The following is a 23,626-nucleotide window of genomic DNA, read 5'->3' on the forward strand; positions in this document are numbered from 1 at the left end:
TGTAGGTGAGGACGATCAGAACTGGCCCGCCTCCGAGTCTGCAATGGATGTGAGTTTCCTGACGTGACAGTATCACATGTAGATAACAGGCTTTGTCCAAAGCTGTAAATTGCAGGATTAAACTTTATTGAAACTAGCAGAAAACTGAATAGTTACTAAAAAATAAGTCAATAAAAAATAAGATAATTATATAAATAGAGAGCACTACACAGTATGTAAATGAACCAAAACTCATTTTTGTAGTTACATTTACCTAGAAATTCATCAAAAATGTGCACAAGCACAGCAAACAAAGGGATTTGTGATAGTGAAGAGAACAAACTGGTGTTGCAACCGTTTCTGTACAATGTCAACCAAATTACGGCAGGCCTGTTTAAATTCAAAAAAAGTTATCTTAATATATTTCTATTTCTTTTAAACTCTCGGTGGCAAGAATATGGCTGTATAATATGTTTGTATACAGCTAGAAGCACCCAATATTTGGTATTGATAAACTAGTCCTATTATTTGTTTACATTGTGGCTCAGCAATGATTCATTTGGAGTCATTTTGCAATCACTGATGGAACAGTAAGCCTACTATGCTGTATACACTGTTTGGAGATCACCAGAGGATTGAGCATTGAACAGTTTGAAAGAAATGCGTATTGGATATCCTTTATGGCTTCGACAAGTTGCTTCAACTTAGATACAATTACATTACAAGATGCAGTTTCCGACTGAGGAATGAGTGAGTAGATCATGCTTTCTTCTTCTATTTGGACCTTTCAGGTTAAAGTAAAAATTTACATTTAGAAACAATTAAATTTTGCATTCCTATCATTCTGAAACTGGTCTTGATATGAGCCCCAGCTGTCATCCATCTGTCCTGTAGCGAACAGCTTGCTGATGGTACAGTATATTAAATGAGGACCCAAGTGCAGACACACAGCATCGATCCCCGAGTGCGGCGTAACATGAAGGAGAAAGCTCCATGTTACATCGGGGATCGGGGATCGACGCATCTCGACTGGCAGGACGGCTAAGCTAACGCGAGTTGTTCAAAAACCTTCTTTTTAGCAAACTTTGTGTACACAAACGATGTTCTTAATGCTCGTGTTCATGTGTAGAGACCCTGGTGATGCTACGAGCAAAGTTTCATGTTGTGTCGAGTCTTCTTAGTGTTTTAAAAATAGCGATTTTGATGCTACAGAAAAGTTCCCCCTGCACCTCCATTGTAAATGAGTTTGACCTGGAAACGAAACTGCGGTGAATCTTAAAAGTGGCTTTTTCGTCTTAATTATGCTTTTACACAAAGGTTTGACTCGTGTTCATTCACAAAATAAGCCGAGGTTGCATTTTGGCAACAGTTACACATGAACATACCGGTAGCCTACCTACACACACACAGCCAAACAAGACAAAAACAACTTTTTTTCTTTTTTAAACACCGAATATACCGACATGAGCAAAATGACGTTGGTTATCGTCGTAAATTTCGGTATCGGTAAATTTTCGGTTTACCGCCCAGGCCTAACCAGAAACCAAAACTAGGAACATACCAAAACGTGAGACACGAGGAGTCACTGGAGGAGACACTGGGGAAGAGGCCAGGAGGCAACAGGGGGAAAGACAGACCAAGACAGAGGATGACGGGCAAAGACGGACACAGGCTAACACAGGCTAGGTCGGGCGCAGTAGGTAGGGCACGGAACCAGGAACGGGAAATCAAAGGACAAAGACGGAGTAACACAGATTACGGACCAAGACGGCGGGAAACGAAAACGATCTGACAAAGACATGAGGGAGAACAAAGGGTATATACACAGACACACTAATGACGGGACGAGGAACAGGTGGAGTGAGGAGGGACACGGACAGGTGAGGGAATGAATTGCTATTTTGCTCATTTTGAGGTATCTAATCATGTTCAGTTGTCATCAACACCTCAAGTCAGGTGCAGAAGCTTTAATGTCTTTTGGTGGAAATCAAGAATAAATGTAATAAACCTGGTGAAACTGGAGGTAGAAGAAGTTTTCAGATCACCACACTGAAAATACTCCACTACAAGTAAAAGTCCAACATTGAAACCCTTCATAAAAGTATACAGGTAGGCTGTTATCAGCAAAATGTACTTAAAGTATCAAAAGTAAAAGTTGTCATCGGACAGAAAAATGCTCTCTGTCAGTGTTTTACTGATATATCTCATGATTGGACTGATATTACTGCTGCATTAATATGTGTGTCGCATTTTACTGGTGTAGATGTTTAAGGTCGAGCTCATTTTAACTACTTTATTCACTGTTGGTTTGTTCCATTACCATGTTTCAAAAAGTATACTCATGTATTTCATTGGTGGCCTACATTTTGAATGCATATGTAGCGGCATTGTACTCTCTCTCATTGCGTTGTGTATTTTCACAGAAGAAAAAGACCGTCACAGTTGGCAATCTTGCCGTTTATTGCCGACATACAGTGCTCCTGGCAGAAGAATTGACAGTACAGTCAGTTTCGGTTTCCTCACACACACACATACACTTCTGAAAAATGTGAAATGAAAAGAAAGTGCAGGTTAGCTAACAATGTGTAGCACTAGCCATTTTATAAACAAAAATAAGAGAAAACACCGTCAACTTTTTTATGAAGAAGGACGTGCTCAACTGTTCCGGAGCTATATGTTTAAAAATACAACTTAAACCATCCCTTAGTATACTAATTAAAGTAATTAGTATGAGACAATGGCGGGGCTCATTATTCGTGCACCTACCAGGACGACAGCAAGGTCCGACTGCTGCTACCCCCCCAGAATGCACGACCATAATCCACCGGGGTGCTGCTTACTATAGGACAATTAAGTCTCAGTGTTGCGTGATGAGTTTTGTTTTATGGCAAGTGGAATCACACTAATTCCTAACTCCGTTACACATAGCGACGTTTTTTTTAAAAAATTAGTTAGCTTCTAGAGTTTCAAGAGGTTAAGAGTCATGTATTTTTCTCACATCTCTGACTTCTGACTGTCAGACTCAGAGGACGTTCTCCAGATTAAGGACAGGTTTGGAAGATGTCTTTGAACATCTCAGAGTAATTTAAGTCTTGGGTCTTGAAATTTAGTGTCTGCTGAAAGATTTCTTACAGTTCAGAGATGTTTTGACAACTACAAAAACAGTACCAAAGATACATATACATTTACAGGTAATATCCAAGAAGTGAAATAAAAAAACTGCTTTTTTTTCAAAGAGGCATGAAAAGTCTTAACAACAATGTTGCCAAAGCATCTGTCCAAACACTCGGACAGAAGACAACATAAAACAACATGAAAACCAACACAACAACAAGATTGATTTACATAAATTATATATACAGTATATCCTGTGTGTGTGCGTCGGTCACTCACTGTCCCTCAGGTTGTGGCATGTTGATATTGGGCAGCAAGATATGCCCTGTTTCCTTCTCCCAGCAGTATTTTTAATTTTGAGAGGTCATTCAGCTCTTTGAAATCTGAGATTACAGATGTGAACTTGCTAAAATAAATGTTCCTCATTTCATTGAATGTTTTACATTGTAGGAGAAAGTGCATCTCTGTCTCAACCTCACCTGTTGAACAGTGACCACATGTTCTGTTTTCTTTTGGTTGCCATGATTTTTTGTGTCTTCCTGTTTCAATTGTCAGTTTGTGGTCACTGAGCCTGTACTTGGTGAGGATCTGTCTTTGCTTTCTATCTCTGACAGTAGAGAGATATTGTGCTAATTTATAATCTTTTTAGGGCGAGATAACATTCTGATCTACTTTGGCTTTTAGTTTCTTCTTTCCAATGTTCCAGATAGGTTTCTTTACATTGTGTTATAATTTGCTTTACTCTGATTGGTGTTTGGAGAGCAGTGTTGTTGTGAGGTTGGTCAGACTGTGTCTGAGAGGGGGCAGTTAGCCTCAGTACCAACTGACATATGATGACTGACAACTGACTGACAACTGACTGAAACATTTTTACTTTCTTTTCTCCAGATGAAGGAAATGATGGAGCGGGCAGGGAATAGCCACCTACTGACCGTCCTGTCATATCCAAACGCCGGTCACCTGATTGAACCTCCGTACACTCCGCACGCCAGAGCCAGTTTATTCAGAAGCGTGACGACACGAGAAAAGAGTAGGTTCAACTTGAGACTAGAAATCAAAATCAGGACTTCAGACTTGGGTTTGACGGCTGTTTCTGATTTCTGATCTCTTTGCAGTGATGGTTCTGTGGGGCGGAGAGACAGTGGCACATTCTTGCGCTCAGGAAGACGCCTGGAGGAAATTGCTGGTCTTTCTTAAGGAGAATCTGTACAGTGGCAGAAACCCTGGTGCAACTTTATTGTCCCACCTTTAACCAAAGCAACAACTAATGGAGAGAGTATCAGAGGTTCGTTTGATCCTCGCCCAATTACAACAGAAGTAAGATTATCTCAGCCACTGAGACATCACTAGAAACAATTTATCAGACTACAAGCAGCTTCCTTGGGCGCCACAAAAGGCGTTATTCTACTTTTTTCACCGGTAAACACACTTTAATGTGTTAAGTTGGTGGAGTTACCCTTTAAACAGTCCAGCATCAGATCTTATAGACCGAATCACAATGGCTGTGTCCAAATTCAGGGGCTGCAGCCTTCAAGGACGCAGCCTTCAAGGACCTTGAACCTTGAAGGCCGCGTCCACCATTGTTAAATGGGATGGTCTAGCCTTCGGAGTATTTCCTGGTTGCGTCACCAGATGTTCATGCATTAAAGTCTGTTTTGGTTCAAATCTATCAAATGTGTACATTCATTTGCGTGTCAAATCTAAATTGAATTATCAACATTACGAAATAAACATTAACCCATTGGTGAATAACAATTATATTTACCATAGCATTACCAGCGTCACGTATTTTAACTGAAAGTTGAAATTTGGAGGTTTTATAGTCCCTTGAACTTTAACATATCTGGCGTTGGATGTTTAAATGACTAAAAACCGAGTGTAAACCCATTACTTAAATTTGAATGTCATGTCTGCGCCACCTGATGTCGCCATTTTCTCTTGCTTTCTCTTCTGTTTCGGGACTGAGCAGCGGTGCGCAAAGAATCTTGGGATATGGGAGGCCGCAAAGGATAGTAGCGGTGCGTCCTCCGAAAAGAGGGAGGGCCAGGCTGCATTTGTGGGCTACATTTGAAGGAGCCTTCGAATTTGGACAGCCTTCACGCAGCGTTGTGATGTAATTGGACTTCAAATGCGCCCTTCGAGGGCTGCAGCCCCTGAATTTGGACACAGCCAATGTTTGTTCACAATAACTTCAGGGTAGAAAAGTCCTGCATCAAGCATTAACTTACATACAATTTAACAGTCTTCCTTCATCCAAGTCTATACATCTAATTCATCTAAAATGCTTGTTTGATGATTTCATATCTCATTATTAACAAAACACTATCAAAAATGTTTGGTTGGAGACCAGATTTACCTGTTGGGCCACAGACTAAAGAAAATGACTAAAACTAGCAGTTAGTCCAAGTTGTCTCTCGCAAAGCGACACAATGAAAGCACAAATAATGAAAGCAGAAACGTCAGATAAGTTGGACCACCGTGTTTTACTATATATCTTTACACGTTACAGTTATGGCTGAAAATGACAACAGAAAAAAACAAGTTTGCTGATTTCACATGAATGTAATGTAATACAAATGAACTGCCAGTTTTCTACTCAGAGGGTGTGTGTGGTCGTCTAGAGACGTGACACGTTGCTGTAATTTAGGCAATATCAGAATCATATAATCTGTACAGATTTATTATTCCACTGATTGGTTTCCTGTTATTTACGTCATTAAACATTGTTGGTATTCATTCCTGGTGTCTGATTGATTTATTACTCACTCTTTTATTGCAAGATTTTTCAGTCAGTTACCAGTAAGATGAGTTGTTACCCTGATAATAACTAAAACATAATATTATAAGATCCAATTAACTGTGAACAACTAGTAAGACGCAGTCATAAATAATAAGTCTTTGAATGATAGGAAGACGAGGCTTCTATCAGAAAAATGTTTTCATATTTTTCAAATGAGTGAAATTTTCTTGGACTTAGCAGGATTGTCAACCCATTATGCTTTTAGAAAAGGCAGGTGTGGATTTGGTGCAATAAACAAACAACAAAGTTCATATTTTAGAAATTAGAAACACTTGTGACACCCAGAGTCCTTCATCACATCGCCATCATCAAAAAACCCACTAATCTTCATAGAGGGGGCAAATAGTCATGATCCACACACAGATTCACATTAGAAGTTATTATGTAAATTAGTCGAGGTGTGTGTGTGAAGATCATGGAGGATCAAGTCTCCTGGGATTGAGCAAATATTGTGAGTTAAATACGTAACTTATTCTTGATGTTAAGAAAGCTTAATGCAAAAGATTTACAAAGACACTCTGCATCTGAGGCCAAAGTCTGTGTCTGGAGAGATCATCCATCCGTTTTAGGTAAAAAAATATATATTAAAAGATATTTTAACTTTAACTTTAACTTGTAGTCTTCAGTCACATCAGTGCAGATCTGCCTGGATCCTAAAGAGCTAAAAAATAAATGAATAAATAAAAAAAATAGTATCTGTAACTTGGCGGTGCAATCTTGTGTCCAGTCCCGTTGATGTTGCAGTGGGAGGAGACTAAAGCTGTGTCCAAAGAGGCTGAACTTAAAAATGAAGTAAAGATCAGCTGTCGGTCAGTGTGCACTGTCAAAGTTTGACTCACACTGGTCGATTCACAGCTGAACACCTGGGCATACAGTAAGTATAGCTGAGGAATGGCTCTAAGCTAGATACTGAAACAACTGTTGTGCAGTTTGAGCTCATTGAGATTGAGAATGACTTTGAAACCTCAACCAATAGTTAGACCAGTTGTATCATTAAAACTATAAACTATGGTATCAAAGAAACTGGATTCATGTCACTTAGTTTCAGTGCAACAACATGTGATAGTATCCTGGTTTGATTGGGACTAACTGCTGGTGGCAGAATAAAGTTTTAGTAGTACTTAATTTTCTTTCGACAGCATAAAGGCTGCAACCTTCAACTTCAGTAACTTATAAAAATAGATACTCCAGCAATAATCACTTTACTCAGCAGATAGCCAGTTAGGTGGAGTAGGTGGGGTTTGAACTTTGCATTCTCCCATGCATTCATTATAGATGTGTGCAATGGTTAGTGTGTATAAAATGTAAATATGTTATACAAGAAGGGTTTGGATTATATAAATGTATACTTCTTCCTACTCCTTTTCGGGCATGTCAGTGCTTGTTAATGCAATATATACTTTGTAACATGCTTTTCATTTTTTTCTGCTTATTTGTTGAACGAATTTCACTTTTTGTTTTGTTTTGTTTTCACATGTCTGAAATAAATTTGCATTCATTCATTCAAACCCTGGATTACAGTAAATGATTGATGATGAGGTTGATGTTCACAGACAAACACATTTGATGCTGTCATGAAATATTTTATCTGTCTGCTCAGTTTACAATGGACAGGAAGCAGTGTATTGTGAAGCTGTTGGTCCAGCCGTCCAGGGGGCTCGTGGATGAGAAGTTTATCATCCTGGTCCAGAATGCCCCACCTGGTTTCCAGCTGACAGTTCACGCCCTCCACAAGTGTGAAGATGGACACAGCTGGGAGGCTTTTGGTCACTACATCAGCAACACCATTGGGACTGTGAACGGTACACGGTTGAAAGCCCAGACTTGGAAAATTCAGAATATTAATGTAGAATTGTTTGCAGGTATTGGAATGTTTGTGAATTGCAGAAAAAACTTTTGAATAATTTTCATGCCTTTAACTTTGCAGTTTCAGAGGATCCCAGTCTGGGTGGGACATATTCTGGGGTTGAACAGATGGGTCTACTGTGGAGCCTCAGACCAGTTCCAGGCAGCAAACCTGGGCTCAGGTAGGCCAACAAGGATGGAGCAATTCAGACCATGACAATCAATACAGAATCAGTTATTGGTATCAGAGCTGACTCTTTCCCATCATCCCTAAGGTTCAGGAAGATGAATGTCCAGATTCCCATGGAGGTCACAATCTCAGTGTACCAGGGTCACCAGACTGAGGGCTTCATGGATCAGGTGTCGCTGGCCGGTGTGGTGGTGGAGCGCTGGTACATGGCACCCGGTGTCAGAAGGATCCCAATCACAGAGGACGGACTCACTGCGACCCTCTTCCTACCCCCAGGTAGGACCACAGGAGAGTCTGGAGTATATCTGTGCAATATATCAATATTATCTCAATATGTTTATACACGTTATTTTTTTGTGTTAGATTCTAGGCATCTTGATTTCATTTCGTGTTGTGTTGTCTTTTCCTGATTTTAAAGGCTGCATTACAGTAAAGGGATGTCATTTTCTGAGATTATCAGACTGTTCTATGTGTCATTATATCCACATTAATGGATGGAGGTATTTGGTCAAAAAAAAATTTGCCAGCATTTATGAAGTGCTTTTGAGAAGATTTCAAAGTACTGAGATACATGTTGTGTATCTGGTAAAGCCTAAGAATATTGCAATATTGTTTTAAGGCCCTCGTCTGGAGGAACGAGGAACCTCAACAATATACAATAAAGTTGTGTAAACTGTGAACTGTGTTTGTTGTCTGAAGGACCGGGACCTTTCCCCGGCCTCTTGGATCTGTGGGGTGGTGGAGGGAAGTTGGCGGAGTACCGTGCGTCTCTGCTGGCCTCTCACGGCATCGCCTCCCTGGTCCTCGACTACCTGACACCTAAAATCACCATGGAAACTGGGAAGATGGTGGACCTCCAGTACTTTGAGGTAAACTTTATCAGCGCCTAAATTACTAAACAAAATCCAATTTTTATCCCAAATTCCCCAACATAACTAAAGGATCTTTTAAAAACCTTGATATTATGGCCACAAGGAGTAGCAGAACTCCACAACAAACTGACATATTATCACCTTACAAAGTAGTTGACCTGATGTAAAACCAATTATTTTACTATAATTGCTCTTACAATTTTACTTTTTAATAAAATCAGACTGTTATAGAAATGTAGCAGAGGGCCTGATTCACCAAGGATTTGATTTTAATCAATAAAATCTTGAAATCAAAGATTAAACTCCATGGTGTAGAACAGTCATATGTGTTAAGTAGGTTTACAAGCCTGGCAGCAGCAGAAGTTTTGATAGGGTGCTGCAGGAATGAGTCCTACAACCCGGAAATTAGTTTGCAAGTAAAAAAAGACATAAAATTTGTCCATAAATACGTTTGATTTTAGAAGTTTCTTTGTTTCTTAAAAAGGTGTTAGCTAACAAGTAGCTCAGTGAGACTACGGAGGTTGTCATGGAAAATAAACGTCATCACCACGAACTTTGGCTGCACAATTAATCAAAATATGGCTGTTAGTGTTATATCCCAATCACAAGAAACTGCAAAAGTTACTTGTGCAACTTGATTTTTGCAGAAAAAAAAGGTAAATTAACCTCATTAAAATCCTTACAAATGCCTCCTACACCTTGTCCCTCATTAAAAATTCCAGAAATATAAATATATTTTTCTAACTGCAGACACATGATGTCTCCTACGTCACTGTAATGTCCATTCTCAGTGTTTGTGCACTGGAGACTTCAAGTTTTCACAACACACTTGTGTTTGCTAAATATTGGACAAAGATTGGCTTCCAAACTATTTGTGATGTCACAAATCATGCTCGTAGACTCCACCTCTTAAGATCAGATTTTCAATGAGCTCAGAGGAAATTTACACTTTGAGAACTTTTTTTGGTGTCAAACTCTGCAACAAGAAGAAAAACATATTTTTGACTGGAGGGGGAATTTGAATTTTTTCCCTCTATCACAAAATGTTCAAAGCCTGGCCTCTGTGTTACAGCTGTTTGTTGTCTGACATGTCTTTGTGATGCAGAAGGCCTATAAAGTCCTGAAGCAGCATCCTCAGGTCCACGGCAGCAGGATCGGCATGTTGGGTCTGTCCTTCGGCACCAGTATAACCCTCAAAATGGCTGTTTACTCCCAAGTTATGAAAGTAAGACAACTATTGCTGAAAGTTACTTTCATCATCTTGACGTCGCTAAATATAGCTCTACTTCTTTATAAAGTCTAGTTAAAGCTAACAGTCCCTGGTCCAACCAGAAAAGTGACTCAACAAAATTCACTTGCATATCCTCATTTGATAGTTGGTGCTAGAAGCTTGTTGACCGTAACTACCTGTAGGTTTGTGCAGTGGCTACTGTAAAACTACACAAATATATCCATACACATGCACATACATACATACATACACCAATACGTACATATATGTACCTATCCTACATATACCTACATATTTATATATTTTATTTATTTATTTATTTTATTTAGACGGGTCAATGCATATTAATGAACATAACATGTGAAATGCAACGTAAATATACCGGATTTAGCAAAGATGCTAATTTCTATCCGTAGTCCCCAGACATTAAACAGCACTGACATAACAAACACAGGAGAACAACATACATTACATTACATTACATTACATTATTACAACTTGTGCATAAAGTGCAATGTTGCTTTCAAGGATATGCAGGGGTTAAAGTACTATAAGTTTTTAAAGTGCAATATGTCTTTCAAGTGTTACAGGGTTCAAGTAATACATGATTCAAGTAATACAGGACTCACATAGATAATACAGGAATGACTTTGAGAGAAGAACAAATTTATGCATGGTCGCAGGTTTGGTTGTCGAGTAAGCATTTCTTTAGATTGTGCTTAAAGGAAGAAAATGACAGACAATATCTTATTGTCAGAGGTAGGTTATTCCAGATAGAACAGCCTTGGACTGAAAGAATGTTTTTGCTGAAGGCGGTTTTTCGGAATGGCACTTCGCAGTCTCCTCTAGCGGTTGACCTAGTGTTGATTCCTCTATCAGACTTCCTGTGTATGAATTCCGCTAATGGAGGTGGGCACAGACCGTGTAAGGTCTTGTATATAAAACTAACCTGTTTAAAAACCTTAAAATTAGCAAAACTCAGAAAGCTGTATCTCCTGAGGATGTTACAGTGGTGATAAGAGCGAGGTTTCCTATCGTACACCTTGAGCGCACTCTTATATAGCTGTTCTATGGGTTTATATATATACACACATATACACCTGTACACATTCAACCTTAAACCACTATTAATCTTCTTACTATTCTTAATTTAGTGTATCTACTTTGGCATGTAAACAAAGCATTCAATAATACACACATGGAGAAAGGGCATTCAGAGACTCACTACTATGTAACCAATAAAAACGTGCTAGCTAGCAGGTACAAAGTCTGGCAAAGCACGCTAACTAGTCAACCACTACAACAGTATTAAATTAACTGATAACATTAATGATAGGACTTACAGGTCTCAAGGACGCATGCACACGATGGTAATGTCTAATGTAGTCTCTGGATGGAAAACACCTGTCTCTTTTCTCTTTACTCTCCGCTCTCTTCTGTCATTCTGCACTCATGTGCGGTCCCGCTTCCTGTGTCCAGTGCACACCCACTCCAGGTGTCCAGCGCGCCCGCTCTAAATCTCCACAGCACACCCTCAGTAAAACATCGCTGATAGCTGGCCTTTTGTACACTGACTGTGTTACTCATTTTTGTCCACAGGGGGTGGCTCTGTTATTATGTTTCTGTCTGATAAAGATCAGGTTAGAAAGAGATGGTCAGAACAAGCTTCTCATCCATTTTCTTGGTTACCAAAGTGACTAGATGACCCTGTGTAAAACGTAAACATATTTTAAGTCTACGTGTGTGTGTGTGTGTGTGTGTGTGTGTGTGTGTGTGTGTGTGTGTGTGTGTGTGTGTGTGTGTGTGTGATATCAGCTCAGGTGTGCAGTGTGCATTAGTGGGAGTCACGTGCAGCCAGTTGATGGATCTGTGGAGGAAATACTGAATAACTTTAACCTGTAAGTTCACACGCTGTTTGATTCTTGTGAGTGATTTTCCTGTTGCCCAAAGGGAAGATGCAGACAAAAAATCTTTTGTCCAATCAGAAACGGTGACAAGACTCGTATCAGTGAGGAGAACGAGTTCATCTGGCGAGATCTGCTGCTGCCCATCCCCACCGACGTCGCTTTCAAAGTGGACGTGAGTATCACCAGCCAGAATGTGTCCTCCTTGAGTTAGTTTTTCAGTTTTGTAAATACATTTTTGGTCTAAAAAGCTGTCATACATATACATCTATATATTGTGGGGGGCACTAAATTGCACAAAATGCCAATTTCTTCTCATTGTTGTAATGTTGTCAGTTGTCCTAGTTAACAGGTTGTTTGCATTCTGTGAAATTATTCAATTAGAGACTCAACAGCGATGTGGATGATTTTATATTCTCTCATTTTCTGCTAAATCTACAAAATGTATTTGTGGATACATTTTCCTCTGCGTCCACAGTTGATGTCTAGTGATGCATAAATATTTAAAGCTGCAGCTGGTGATATAAACTGAAATACCAACGGTTTTGCAGATGGGACGACTGAAGTGTCCTCTGTTGGTGGTTGTAGGTGAGGACGATCAGAACTGGCCCGCCTCCGAGTCTGCAATGGATGTGAGTTTCCTGACGTGACAGTATCACATGTAGATAACAGGCTTTGTCCAAAGCTGTAAATTGCAGGATTAAACTTTTTTGAAACTAGTAGAAAACTGAATGGTAACTAAAAAATAAGACAATAAAAAACAGGATAATCATATGAATAAAGAGATATACAGTATGTGATAGTGAAGAGAACAAACTGGTGTTGCAACCGTTTCTGTTCAATGTCAACCAAATTACAGCAGGCCGGTTTAAATTCAAAAATAGTTATCTTAATATATTTCTATTTCTTTTAAACTCTCGGGTAGCAAGAATATGGCTGTATATGTTTGTATACAGCTAGAAGCACCCAATATTTGGTATTGATAAACTAGATCTATTGTTTTGTTTACATTGTGGCTCAGCAATGATTCATTTGGAGTCATTTTGCAATCACTGATGGAACAGTAGGCCTGCTATGCTGTATACACTGTTTGGAGATCAACGGAGGATTGAGCATTGAACAGTTTGAAAGAAAGGCATATTGGATATCCTTTATGGCTTTGACAATTGGCTTCAGCTTAGAAACAATTATGTTACAAAATGCATTTTCCGACTGAGGAATGAGTGAGTAGATTTACATTTGGAAACAATTAGATTTGGCGTTCCTATTTTTCCGAAACCGGTCGTGATTTGAGCCGCAGCTGTCCTCCATCTGTCCTCCATCTGTCCTATTTTAGCATCTTAAACCACCAAAGTATCTCTCGTATCTTCCATTTCTGTTTTGTCTGGGCCAGAATTAGCTATTTTGCTCGTTTTGAGGTATCTAATCATGTTCAGTCGTCATCAACACTTAAAGTCAAGTGCACAAGATGTTATGTCTTTTGGTGGAAATCCATAATAAATGTAATAAACCTGGTGAAACTGGTGGTAGAAGAAGTTTTCAGATCAACACACTAAAAATACTCCACTACAAGTAAAAGTCCAACATTGAAACCTTTCATAAAAGTATACAGGTAGGCTGTTATCAGCAAAATGTACTTAAAGTATCGAAAGTAAAAGTTGTCATCGAACAGAAAAATGTTCTCTGTCAGTGTTTTACTGATATATCTCATGATTGGACTGATATTACTGCTGCATTAATATGTGTGTTGCATTTTACTGGTGTAGATGTTTAAGGTCGAGCTCATTTTAACTACTTTATCCACTGTTGGTTTGTTCCAATACCATGTTTCAAAAAGTAAACTCATGAAGTGTAAATAGATTTTCTCGAGATCTTATATATTTCATTGGTAGCCTACATTTTGAATCCATAGCAAAGTTGTTTTAAATTAGTTAGCTCATTAGCTTCTAGAGCTTCAAGAGGTTAAGAGTCATGTATTTTTCTCACATCTGTAGCTTCTGACTTTCAGACTCAGAGGATGTTCTCCAGATTAAGGACAGGTTTGAAAGGTGTCTTTGAATATCTCAGAGTATTTTAAATTTAGTGTCTGCTCTACAAAGATTTCTTACACTTCAGAGATGACAACAACAAAAACAGTACCAAAGATACATATACATTTACAGGTCATATCCAAGGAGTGCAAATAAAAAAACTGAAACCTTCCTACAAATATAAGATTAGGCTTTTTACTTTCTTTTCTCCAGATGAAGGAAATGATGGAGCGGGCAGGGAATAGCCACCTACTGACCGTCGTGTCATATCCGAACGCCGGTCACCTGATTGAACCTCCGTACTCGCCGCACGCCAGAGCCAGTTTATTCAGAAGCATGGCGACACGAGAGAAGAGTAGGTTCAACTTAAGACAAGAAATCAAAATCAAGACTTCAGACTTGGGTTTTGACGGCTGTTTCTGATTCCTGTTTTCTTTGCAGTGATGGTTCTGTGGGGCGGAGAGACAGTGGCACATTCTCATGCTCAGGAAGACGCTTGGAGGAAATTGCTGGTCTTTCTTAAGGAGAATCTATACAGTGGCTCAAACCCTGGTCCAACTTAATTGATCCACCTGTAACCAATGCAACAACTAATGGAGAGAGTATCAGAGGTTCAGGAAGTAAGATTATCTCAGAGTTATTTAATGTCAAAACGGGTTAGATGAAGATTAACACACTTTAATGTGTTAAGTTGGTGGAGTTACCCTTTAAACAGTCCAGCATCAGATCTTATAGACCCAATCACAATGTTTGTTCACAATAACTTCAGGGTAGAAAAGCTCTGCATCAAGCATTAACTTACATACAATTTAACAGTCTTCCTTCATCCAAGTCTATACATGTAATTAGTCTATGATGCTTGTTTGATGATTTCATATCTCATTATTAACAAAACACTAAAAAACAAAAATGTTTGGTTGGAGACCAGATTTACCTGTTGGGCCACAGACTAAAGAAAATGACTAAAACTAGCAGTTAGTCCAAGTTGTCTCTCGCAAAGCGACACAATGCATGAAATAATGAAAGCAGAAACGTCAGATAAGTTGGACCACCGTGTTTTACTATATATCTTTACACGTTACAGTTATGGCTGAAAATGACAACAGAAAAAAACAAGTTTGCTGATTTCACATGAAGTATCTCTGTAATGCAAATGAACTGCCAGTTTTCTACTCAGAGGGTGTGTGTGGTCGTCTAGAGACGTGACACGTTGCTGTAATTCAAGCAATATCAGAATCATATAATCTGTACAGATTTATTATTCCACTGATTGGTTTCCTGTTATTTATGTCATTAAACATTGTTTGTATTCATTCCTGGTGTCTGATTGATTTATTACTCACTCTTTTATTGCAAGATTTTTCAATCAGTTAGCAGTAAGATGAGTTGTTACCCTGATAATAACTAAAACATAATATTATAAGATCCAATTAACTGTGAACAACTAGTAAGACGCAGTCATAAATAATAAGTCTTTGAATGATAGGAAGACGAGGCTTCTATCAGAAAAATGTTTTCATATTTTTCAAATGAGTGAAATTTTCTTGGACTTAGCAGGATTGTCAACCCATTATGCTTTTAGAAAAGGCAGGTGTGGATTTGGTGCAATAAACAAACAACAAAGTTCATATTTTAGAAATTAGAAACACTTGTGACACCCAGAGTCCTTCATCACATCGCCATCATCAAAAAACCCACTAATCTTCATAGAGGGGGCAAATAGTCATGATCCACACACAGATTCACATTAGAAGTTATTATGTAAATTAGTCGAGGTGTGTGTGTGAAGATCATGGAGGATCAAGTCTCCTGGGATTGAGCAAATATTGTGAGTTAAATACGTAACTTATTCTTGATGTTAAGAAAGCTTAATGCAAAAGATTTACAAAGACACTCTGCATCTGAGGCCAAAGTCTGTGTCTGGAGAGATCATCCATCCGTTTTAGGTAAAAAAAAAATATATTAAAATATATTTTATTATTAACTTGTAGTCTTCAGTCACATCAGTGCAGATCTGCCTGGATCCTAAAGAGCTAAAAAATAAATTAATTAATTAAAAAAATAGTATCTGTAACTCAGCGGTGCAATCTTGTGTCCAGTCCCGTTGATGTTGCAGTGGGAGGAGACTAAAGCTGTGTCCAAAGAGGCTGAACTTAAAAATGAAGTAAAGATCAGCTGTCGGTCAGTGTGCACTGTCAAAGTTTGACTCACACTGGTCGATTCACAGCTGAACACCTGGGCATACAGTAAGTATAGCTGAGGAATGGCTCATCTGAAACAACTGTTGTGCAGTTTGAGCTCATTGAGATTGAGAATGACTTTGAAACCTCAACCAATAGTTAGACCAGTTGTATCATTAAAACTATAAACTATGGTATCAAAGAAACTGGATTCATGTCACTTAGTTTCAGTGCAACAACATGTGATAGTATCCTGGTTTGATTGGGACTAACTGCTGGTGGCAGAATAAAGTTTTATTAGTACTTAATTTTCTTTCGACAGCATAAAGGCTGCAACCTTCAACTTCAGTAACTTATAAAAATAGATACTCCAGCAATAATCACTTTACTCAGCAGATAGCCAGTTAGGTGGAGTAGGTGGGGTTTGAACTTTGCATTCTCCCATGCATTCATCATAGATGTGTGCAATGGTTAGTGTGTATAAAATGTAAATATGTTATACAAGAAGGGTTTGGATTATATAAATGTATACTTCTTCCTACTCCTTTTCGGGCATGTCAGTGCTTGTTAATGCAATATATACTTTGTAACATGCTTTTCATTTTATTCTCCTTATTTGTTGAACGAATTTCACTTTTTGTTTTGTTTTGTTTTCACATGTCTGAAATAAATTTGCATTCATTCATTCAAACCCTGGATTACAGTAAATGATTGATGATGAGGTTGATGTTCACAGACAAACACATTTGATGCTGTCATGAAATGTTTTATCTGTCTGCTCAGTTACGATGGACAGGAAGCAGTGTATTGTGAAGCTGTTGGTCCAGCCGTCCAGGGGGCTCGTGGATGAGAAGTTTATCATCCTGGTCCAGAATGCCCCACCTGGTTTCCAGCTGACCGTCCACGCCCTCCACAAGTGTGAAGATGGACACAGCTGGGAGGCTTTTGGTCACTACATCAGCAACACCATTGGGACTGTGAACGGTACACAGTTGAAAGCCCAGACTTGGAAAATTCAGGAATATTAATGTAGAATTTTTGCAGGTATTGAAACAGAGGAACAATGAACATCAACTAAGGAATAATTTTCATGCCTTTGCAGTTTCAGAGGATCCCAGTCTGGGTGGGACATATTCTGGGGTTGAACAGATGGGTCTACTGTGGAGCCTCAGACCAGTTCCAGGCAGCAAACCTGGGCTCAGGTAGGCCAACAAGGATGGAGCAATTCAGACCATGACAATCAATACAGAATCAGTTATCGGTATCAGAGCTGACTCTTTCCCATCATCCCTAAGGTTCAGGAAGACGAATGTCCAGATTCCCATGGAGGTCACAATCTCAGTGTACCAGGGTCACCAGACTGAGGGCTTCATGGATCAGGTGTCGCTGGCAGGTGTGGTGGTGGAGCGCTGGTACATGGCACCCAGTGTCAGAAGGATCCCAATCACAGAGGACGGACTCACTGCGACCCTCTTCCTGCCCCCAGGTAGGACCACAGGAGAGTCTGGAGTATATCTGTGCAATATATCAATATTATCTCAATATGTTTATAGACGTTATTTTTTTGTGTTAGATTCTAGGCATCTTGATTTCATGTGTTGTGTTGTCTTTTGAGATCATCGGACTGTTGTACGTGTTATAATACATGCCTTTACCTACTTAGTCATTATATCCACATTACAGATGATTATTTATCAAAAATCTCATTGTGTTGATATTTTGTGAAGGTACCGATAGTCATACCTAGAATATTGTTGAAATATTGATATGGAGGTATTTGGTCAAAAATATTTTGCCAGCATTTATGAAGTGCTTTTGAGAAGATTTCAAAGTATTGAGATACATGTTGTGTATCTGGTAAAGCCTAAGAATATTGCAATATTGTTTTAAGGCTGAATCGTCCAATCGCCCTCGTATGGAGGAATGAGGAACCTCAGAAATATACAATAAAGTTGTGTAAACTGTGAACTGTGTTTGTTGTCTGAAGGACCGGGACCTTTCCCCGGCCTCTTGGATCTGTGGGGTGCTGGAGGGAAGTTGGTGGAGTACCGTGCGTCTCTGCTGGCCTCTCACGGCATCGCCTCCCTGGTCCTCGACTACCTGACACCTAAAATCACCATGGAAACTGGGAAGATGGTGGACCTCCAGTACTTTGAGGTAAACTTTATCAATTACTAAACAAAATCCAATCTTTATCCCAAATTCCCCAACATAACTAAAGGATCTTTTAAAAACCTTGATATTATGGCCACAAGGAGTAGCAGAACTCCACAACAAACGGACACATTATCATCTAACAGAGTAGTTGACCTGATGTAAAACCAATTATGTTACTATTATCGCTCTTACAATTTTACTTTTTAATAAAATCAGACTGTTATAGAAAGGGCCTGATTCACCAAGGATTTGATTTTAATCAATAAAATCTTGAAATCAAAGATTAAACTCCATGGTGTAGAACAGTCATATGTGTTAAGTAGGTTTACAAGCCTGGCAGCAGCAGAAGTTTTGATAGGGTGCTGCAGGAATGAGTCCTACAACCCGGAAATTAGTTTGCAAGTAAAAAAAGACATAAAATTTGTCCATAAATACGTTTGATTTTAGAAGTTTCTTTGTTTCTTAAAAAGGTGTTAGCTAACAAGTAGCTCAGTGAGACTACGGAGGTTGTCATGGAAAATAAACATCATCACCATGAACTTTGGCTGCACAATTATTTAAAATATGGCTGTAAGTGCTATATCCCAATTGCAAGAAGTTGCAAAAGTTACTTGTGCAACTTGATTTTTGCAGAAAAAAAGGTAAAGTAACCTCATTAAAATCCTTACAAATGGCCCCTACACCTTGTCCCTCATTAAAAATTCTAGAAATATAAATATATTTTTCTAACTGCAGACACATGATGTCTCCTACGTCACTGTAATGTCCATTCTCAGTGTTTGTGCACTGGAGGCTTCAAGTTTTCACAACACACTTGTGTTTGCTAAATATTGGACCAAGATTTTACACAAATCATGCTCGTAGACTCCACCTCTTAAGATCAGATTTTCAGTGAGCTCAGAGGAAATGTACACTTTGAGAACTTTTTTTGGTGTCAAACTCTGCAACAAGAAGAAAAACATATTTTTGACTGGAGGGGGATTTTAAAAATTATTTTTTTTCCCTCTATCACAAAATGTTCAAAGTCTGTCCTCTGTGAGCTGTTTGTTGTCTGACATGTCTTTGTGATGCAGAAGGCCTATAAAGTCCTGGAGCAGCATCCTCAGGTCCACGGCAGCAGGATCGGCATGTTGGGTCTGTCCTTCGGCACCAGTATAACCCTCAAAATGGCTGTTTACTCCCAAGTTATGAAAGTAAGACGACTATTGCTGAAAGTTACTTCCTTTTTTTTCCAATTTTTTCTTTATTATTATCCTCACAGAATACATTACACAGCTGGTATTGATTTCTTGGTTCACAGTTATTGTCAAGAAAAAAAAGAGGAAAACATCAGCATATCCAAACTGTTACTGTATTTTAATTGTGTAATGTTAAAAGAAATTACTGAGAATAAAACCTGCATATATTTGTATATTTCTAAGAAAAAACAAAACTAATTAAAGACAGACTGAATGTGGGATAACAAAAAAACAATGATGAAACAAAATGGGATGTATGGGCTTATTACAACGACTGCATTCACTTGTAGGGAGACCAAATAACAATATTGTCTGAGTTTTAATATATGTGTGTAAGACGTATAAGACCAGGCAATCCCTCAAACCAACAGAGAGATGGACAAAGAAAGAAAGTGGGCAGAGACAAGTGATTTAGGGCCGGATCTACTAAGTTGTTTATATTTGGGATATATATATATATATATATAGATAGATAGATATTTCTGTCTCAGATGATCCTGTGTATAACTTTAACGTATTTTAAGTGTGTCTGTGTGTGTGTGTGTGTGTGTGTGTGTGTGTGTGTGTGTGTGTGTGTGTGATATCAGCTCAGGTGTGCAGTGTGCATTAGTGGGAGTCACGTGCAGCCAGTTGATGGATCTGTGGAGGAAATGCTGAAGAACTTAAACCTGTAAGTTCAGACGCTGTTTGTTTCTTGTGAGTGATTTTCCTGTTGCCCAAAGGGAAGATGCAGAAAAAAAATCTTTTGTCCAATCAGAAACGCTGACAAGACTCGTATCAGTGAGGAGAACGAGTTCATCTGGCGAGATCTGCCGCTGCCCATCCCCACCGACCTCGCTTTCAAAGTGGACGTGAGTATCACCAGCCAGAATGTGTCCTCCTTGAGTTAGTTTTTCAGTTTTGTAAATACATTTTTGGTCTGAAAAGCTGTCATATTTACACAAAATGCCAATTTCTTCATAATGTTGCTTTATTGTTGTAATGTTGTCAGTTGTCCTAGTTAACAGGTTGTTTGCATTCTGTGAAATTATTCAATTAGAGACTCAACAGCGATGTGGATGATTTTATATTCTCTCATTTTCTGCTAAATCTACAAAATGTATTTGTGGATATATTTTCCTCTGTGTCCACAGCTGATGTCTGGTGATGCATAAATATTTAAAGCTGCAGCTGGTGATATAAACTGGAATGCCTCCGGTTTTGTCTCTGAGCAGATGGGACGACTGAAGTGTCCTCTGTTGGTGGTTGTAGGTGAGGACGATCAGAGCTGGCCCGCCTCCGAGTCTGCAATGGATGTGAGTTTACTGTCGTGACAGTATCACATGTAGAAAACAGTCTTTGTCCAAAGCTGTAAATTGCAGAATTAAACTTTGTTGAAACTAGTAGAAAACTGAATAGTTACTAAAAAATAAGACAATAAAAAACAAGATAATCATATGAACAGAGAGCACTATACAGTATGTAAATGAACCAAAACTTTGTAGAATAATTTGTACGCTCATTAACAGTCAACCGTTTCATTATTTTCATTTTTGTAGTTACATTTACCTAGAAATTTATCAAAAATGTGCACAAGCACAGCAAACAAAGGGATTTGTGATAGTGAAGAGAACAAACTGGTGTTGCAACCATTTCTGTTCAATGTCAACCAAATTAAGGCAGGCCTGTTTAAATTCAAAAATAGTTATCTTAATATATTTCTATTTCTTTTAAACTCTCGGGTAGCAAGAATATGGCTGTATAATATGTTTGAATACAGCTAGCAGCACCCAATATTTGGTATTGATAAACTAAATCTATTGTTTTGTTTACAATGTGGCTCAGCAATGATTCATTGTGGCTCAGCAATGATTCATTTTGGCTCAGCAATGATTCATTTTGGCACAGAAATGATTCATTTGGAGTCATTTTGCAATTACTGATGGGATAGTAGGCCTAATATGCTGTATACGCTGTTTGGAGATCAGCGGAGGATTGAGCATTGAACAGTTTGAAAGAAAGACGTATTCAAGTAAGTAAAGTATCAAAAGTAAAAGTTGTCATCGGACAGAAAAATCTTCTCTGTCAGTGTTTTACTGATATATCTCATGATTGGACTGATATTACTGCTGCAAATATGTGTGTTGCATTTTACTGGTGTAGATGTTTAAGGTCGAGCTCATTTTAACTACTTTATCCACTGTTGGTTTGTTCCATTACCATGTTTCAAAAAGTAAACTCATGAAGTGTAAATAGATTTTCTCGAGATCTTATATATTTCATTGGTGGCCTACATTTTGAATCCATAGCAAAGTTTTTTTAAATTAGTTAGCTCATTAGCTTCTAGAGCTTCAAGAGGTTAAGAGTCATGTATTTTTCTCACACCTCTGACTTCTGACTGTCAGACTCAAAAGATGTTCTTCAGATTAAGGACAGGTTTGAAAGATGTCTTTGAATATCTCAGAATATCTCAGAGTAATTTAAGTCTTGGGTCTTGAAATTTAGTGTCTGCTCTACAAAGATAAGGTAAGGTATATAAGATTAGGTTTTTGACTTTCTTTTCTACAGATGAAGGAAATGATGGAGTGGGCGGGGAATAGCCACCTGCTGACCGTCCTGTCATATCCGAATGCCGGTCACCTGATTGAACCTCCATACATGCCGCACGCCAGAGCCAGTTTATTCAGAAGCATTGTGACACGAGAAAAGAGTAGGTTCAACTTGAGACTAGAAATCAAAATCAGGACTTAAGACTTGGGTTTGACGGCTGTTTCTGATTCCTGTTTTCTTTGCAGTGATGGTTCTGTGGGGCGGAGAGACAGTGGCACACTCTCGCGCTCAGGAAGACGCCTGGAGGAAATTGCTGGTCTTTCTTAAGGAGAATCTATACAGTGGCAGAAACCCTGGTCCAACTTTATTGTCCCACCTATAACCAAAGCAACAACTAATGGAGAGAGTATCAGAGGTTCAGGAAGTAAGATTGTCTCAGTTATTTAATGCCAAAACGGGTAAGATGAAGATTAACACACTTTAATGTGTTAAGTTGGTGGAGTTACCCTTTAAACAGTCCAGCATCAGATCTTATAGACCCAATCACAATGTTTGTTCACAATAACTTCAGGGTAGAAAAGCCCTGCATCAAGCATTAACTTACATACAATTTAACAGTCTTCCTTCATCCAAGTCTATACATCTAATTAGTCTAAAAGGCTTGTTTGATGATTTCATCTCTCATTATTAACAAAACACTAAAAAACAAAAATGTTTGGTTGGAGACCAGATTTACCTGTTGGGCCACAGACTAAAGAAAATGACTAAAACTAGCAGTTAGTCCAAGTTGTCGTTCGCAAAGCAACACAATGCATGAAATAATGAAAGCAGAAACGTCAGATAAGTTGGACCACCGTGTTTTACTATATATCTTTACACGTTACAGTTATGGCTGAAAATGACAACAGAAAAAAACAAGTTTGCTGATTTCACATGAAGTATCTCTGTAATGCAAATGAACTGCCAGTTTTCTACTCAGAGGGTGTGTGTGGTCGTCTAGAGACGTGACACGTTGCTGTAATTCATGCAATATCAGAATCATATAATCTGTACAGATTTATTATTCCACTGATTGGTTTCCTGTTATTTACGTCATTAAACATTGTTTGTATTCATTCCTGGTGTCTGATTGATTTATTACTCACTCTTTTATTGCAAGATTTTTCAGTCAGTTACCACATCGCCATCATCTAAAAACCCACTAATCTTCATAGAGGGGGCAAATAGTCATGATCCACACACAGATTCACATTAGAAGTTATTATGTAAATTAGTCGAGGTGTCCGTGCGAAGATCATGGAGGATCAAGTCTCCTGAGATTGAGCAAATATTGTGAGTTAAATACGTAACTTATTCTTGTTGTTAAGAAAGCTTAACGCAAAAGATTTACAAAGACACTCTGCATCTGAGGCCAAAGTCTGTGTCTGGAGAGATCATCCATCCGTTTTAGGTAACCGATATAAAAAATGCCTTTTGACTACAGCTGCAAAACTATATAAATGCAATGATTGTCCACTGCTTAGAGGTGCACTATGTAGTTTTGGGGAAGACATTTTT

General features: G+C 38.6%; 1 protein-coding gene across 1 annotated transcript; it reads left to right on the top strand.

Annotated features, from left to right (window-relative positions):
• On the top strand, positions 1-22,451 carry LOC311263230 (uncharacterized protein; the record flags this gene model as incomplete). Its single annotated transcript, XM_084363153.1, has 21 exons — positions 1-49; positions 7,494-7,695; positions 7,821-7,920; positions 8,014-8,204; positions 8,628-8,797; positions 9,906-10,025; positions 11,847-11,929; positions 12,017-12,110; positions 12,487-12,567; positions 14,179-14,320; positions 14,407-14,526; positions 16,929-17,129; positions 17,248-17,347; positions 17,441-17,631; positions 18,133-18,302; positions 19,376-19,495; positions 20,128-20,210; positions 20,298-20,391; positions 20,755-20,835; positions 22,088-22,229; positions 22,315-22,451. Exons 1-21 carry the CDS (start codon positions 44-46, stop codon positions 22,449-22,451), a joined length of 2,628 nt encoding a protein of 875 aa, XP_084219279.1. The 5' UTR covers positions 1-43.
• Positions 22,452-23,626: the final 1,175 nt, after the last annotated feature.

Source organism: Pagrus pagrus, assembly GCF_965226575.1.
Source record: "Pagrus pagrus genome assembly, chromosome: 10".
Classification (NCBI taxonomy): Eukaryota; Metazoa; Chordata; class Actinopteri; order Spariformes; family Sparidae; genus Pagrus; species Pagrus pagrus.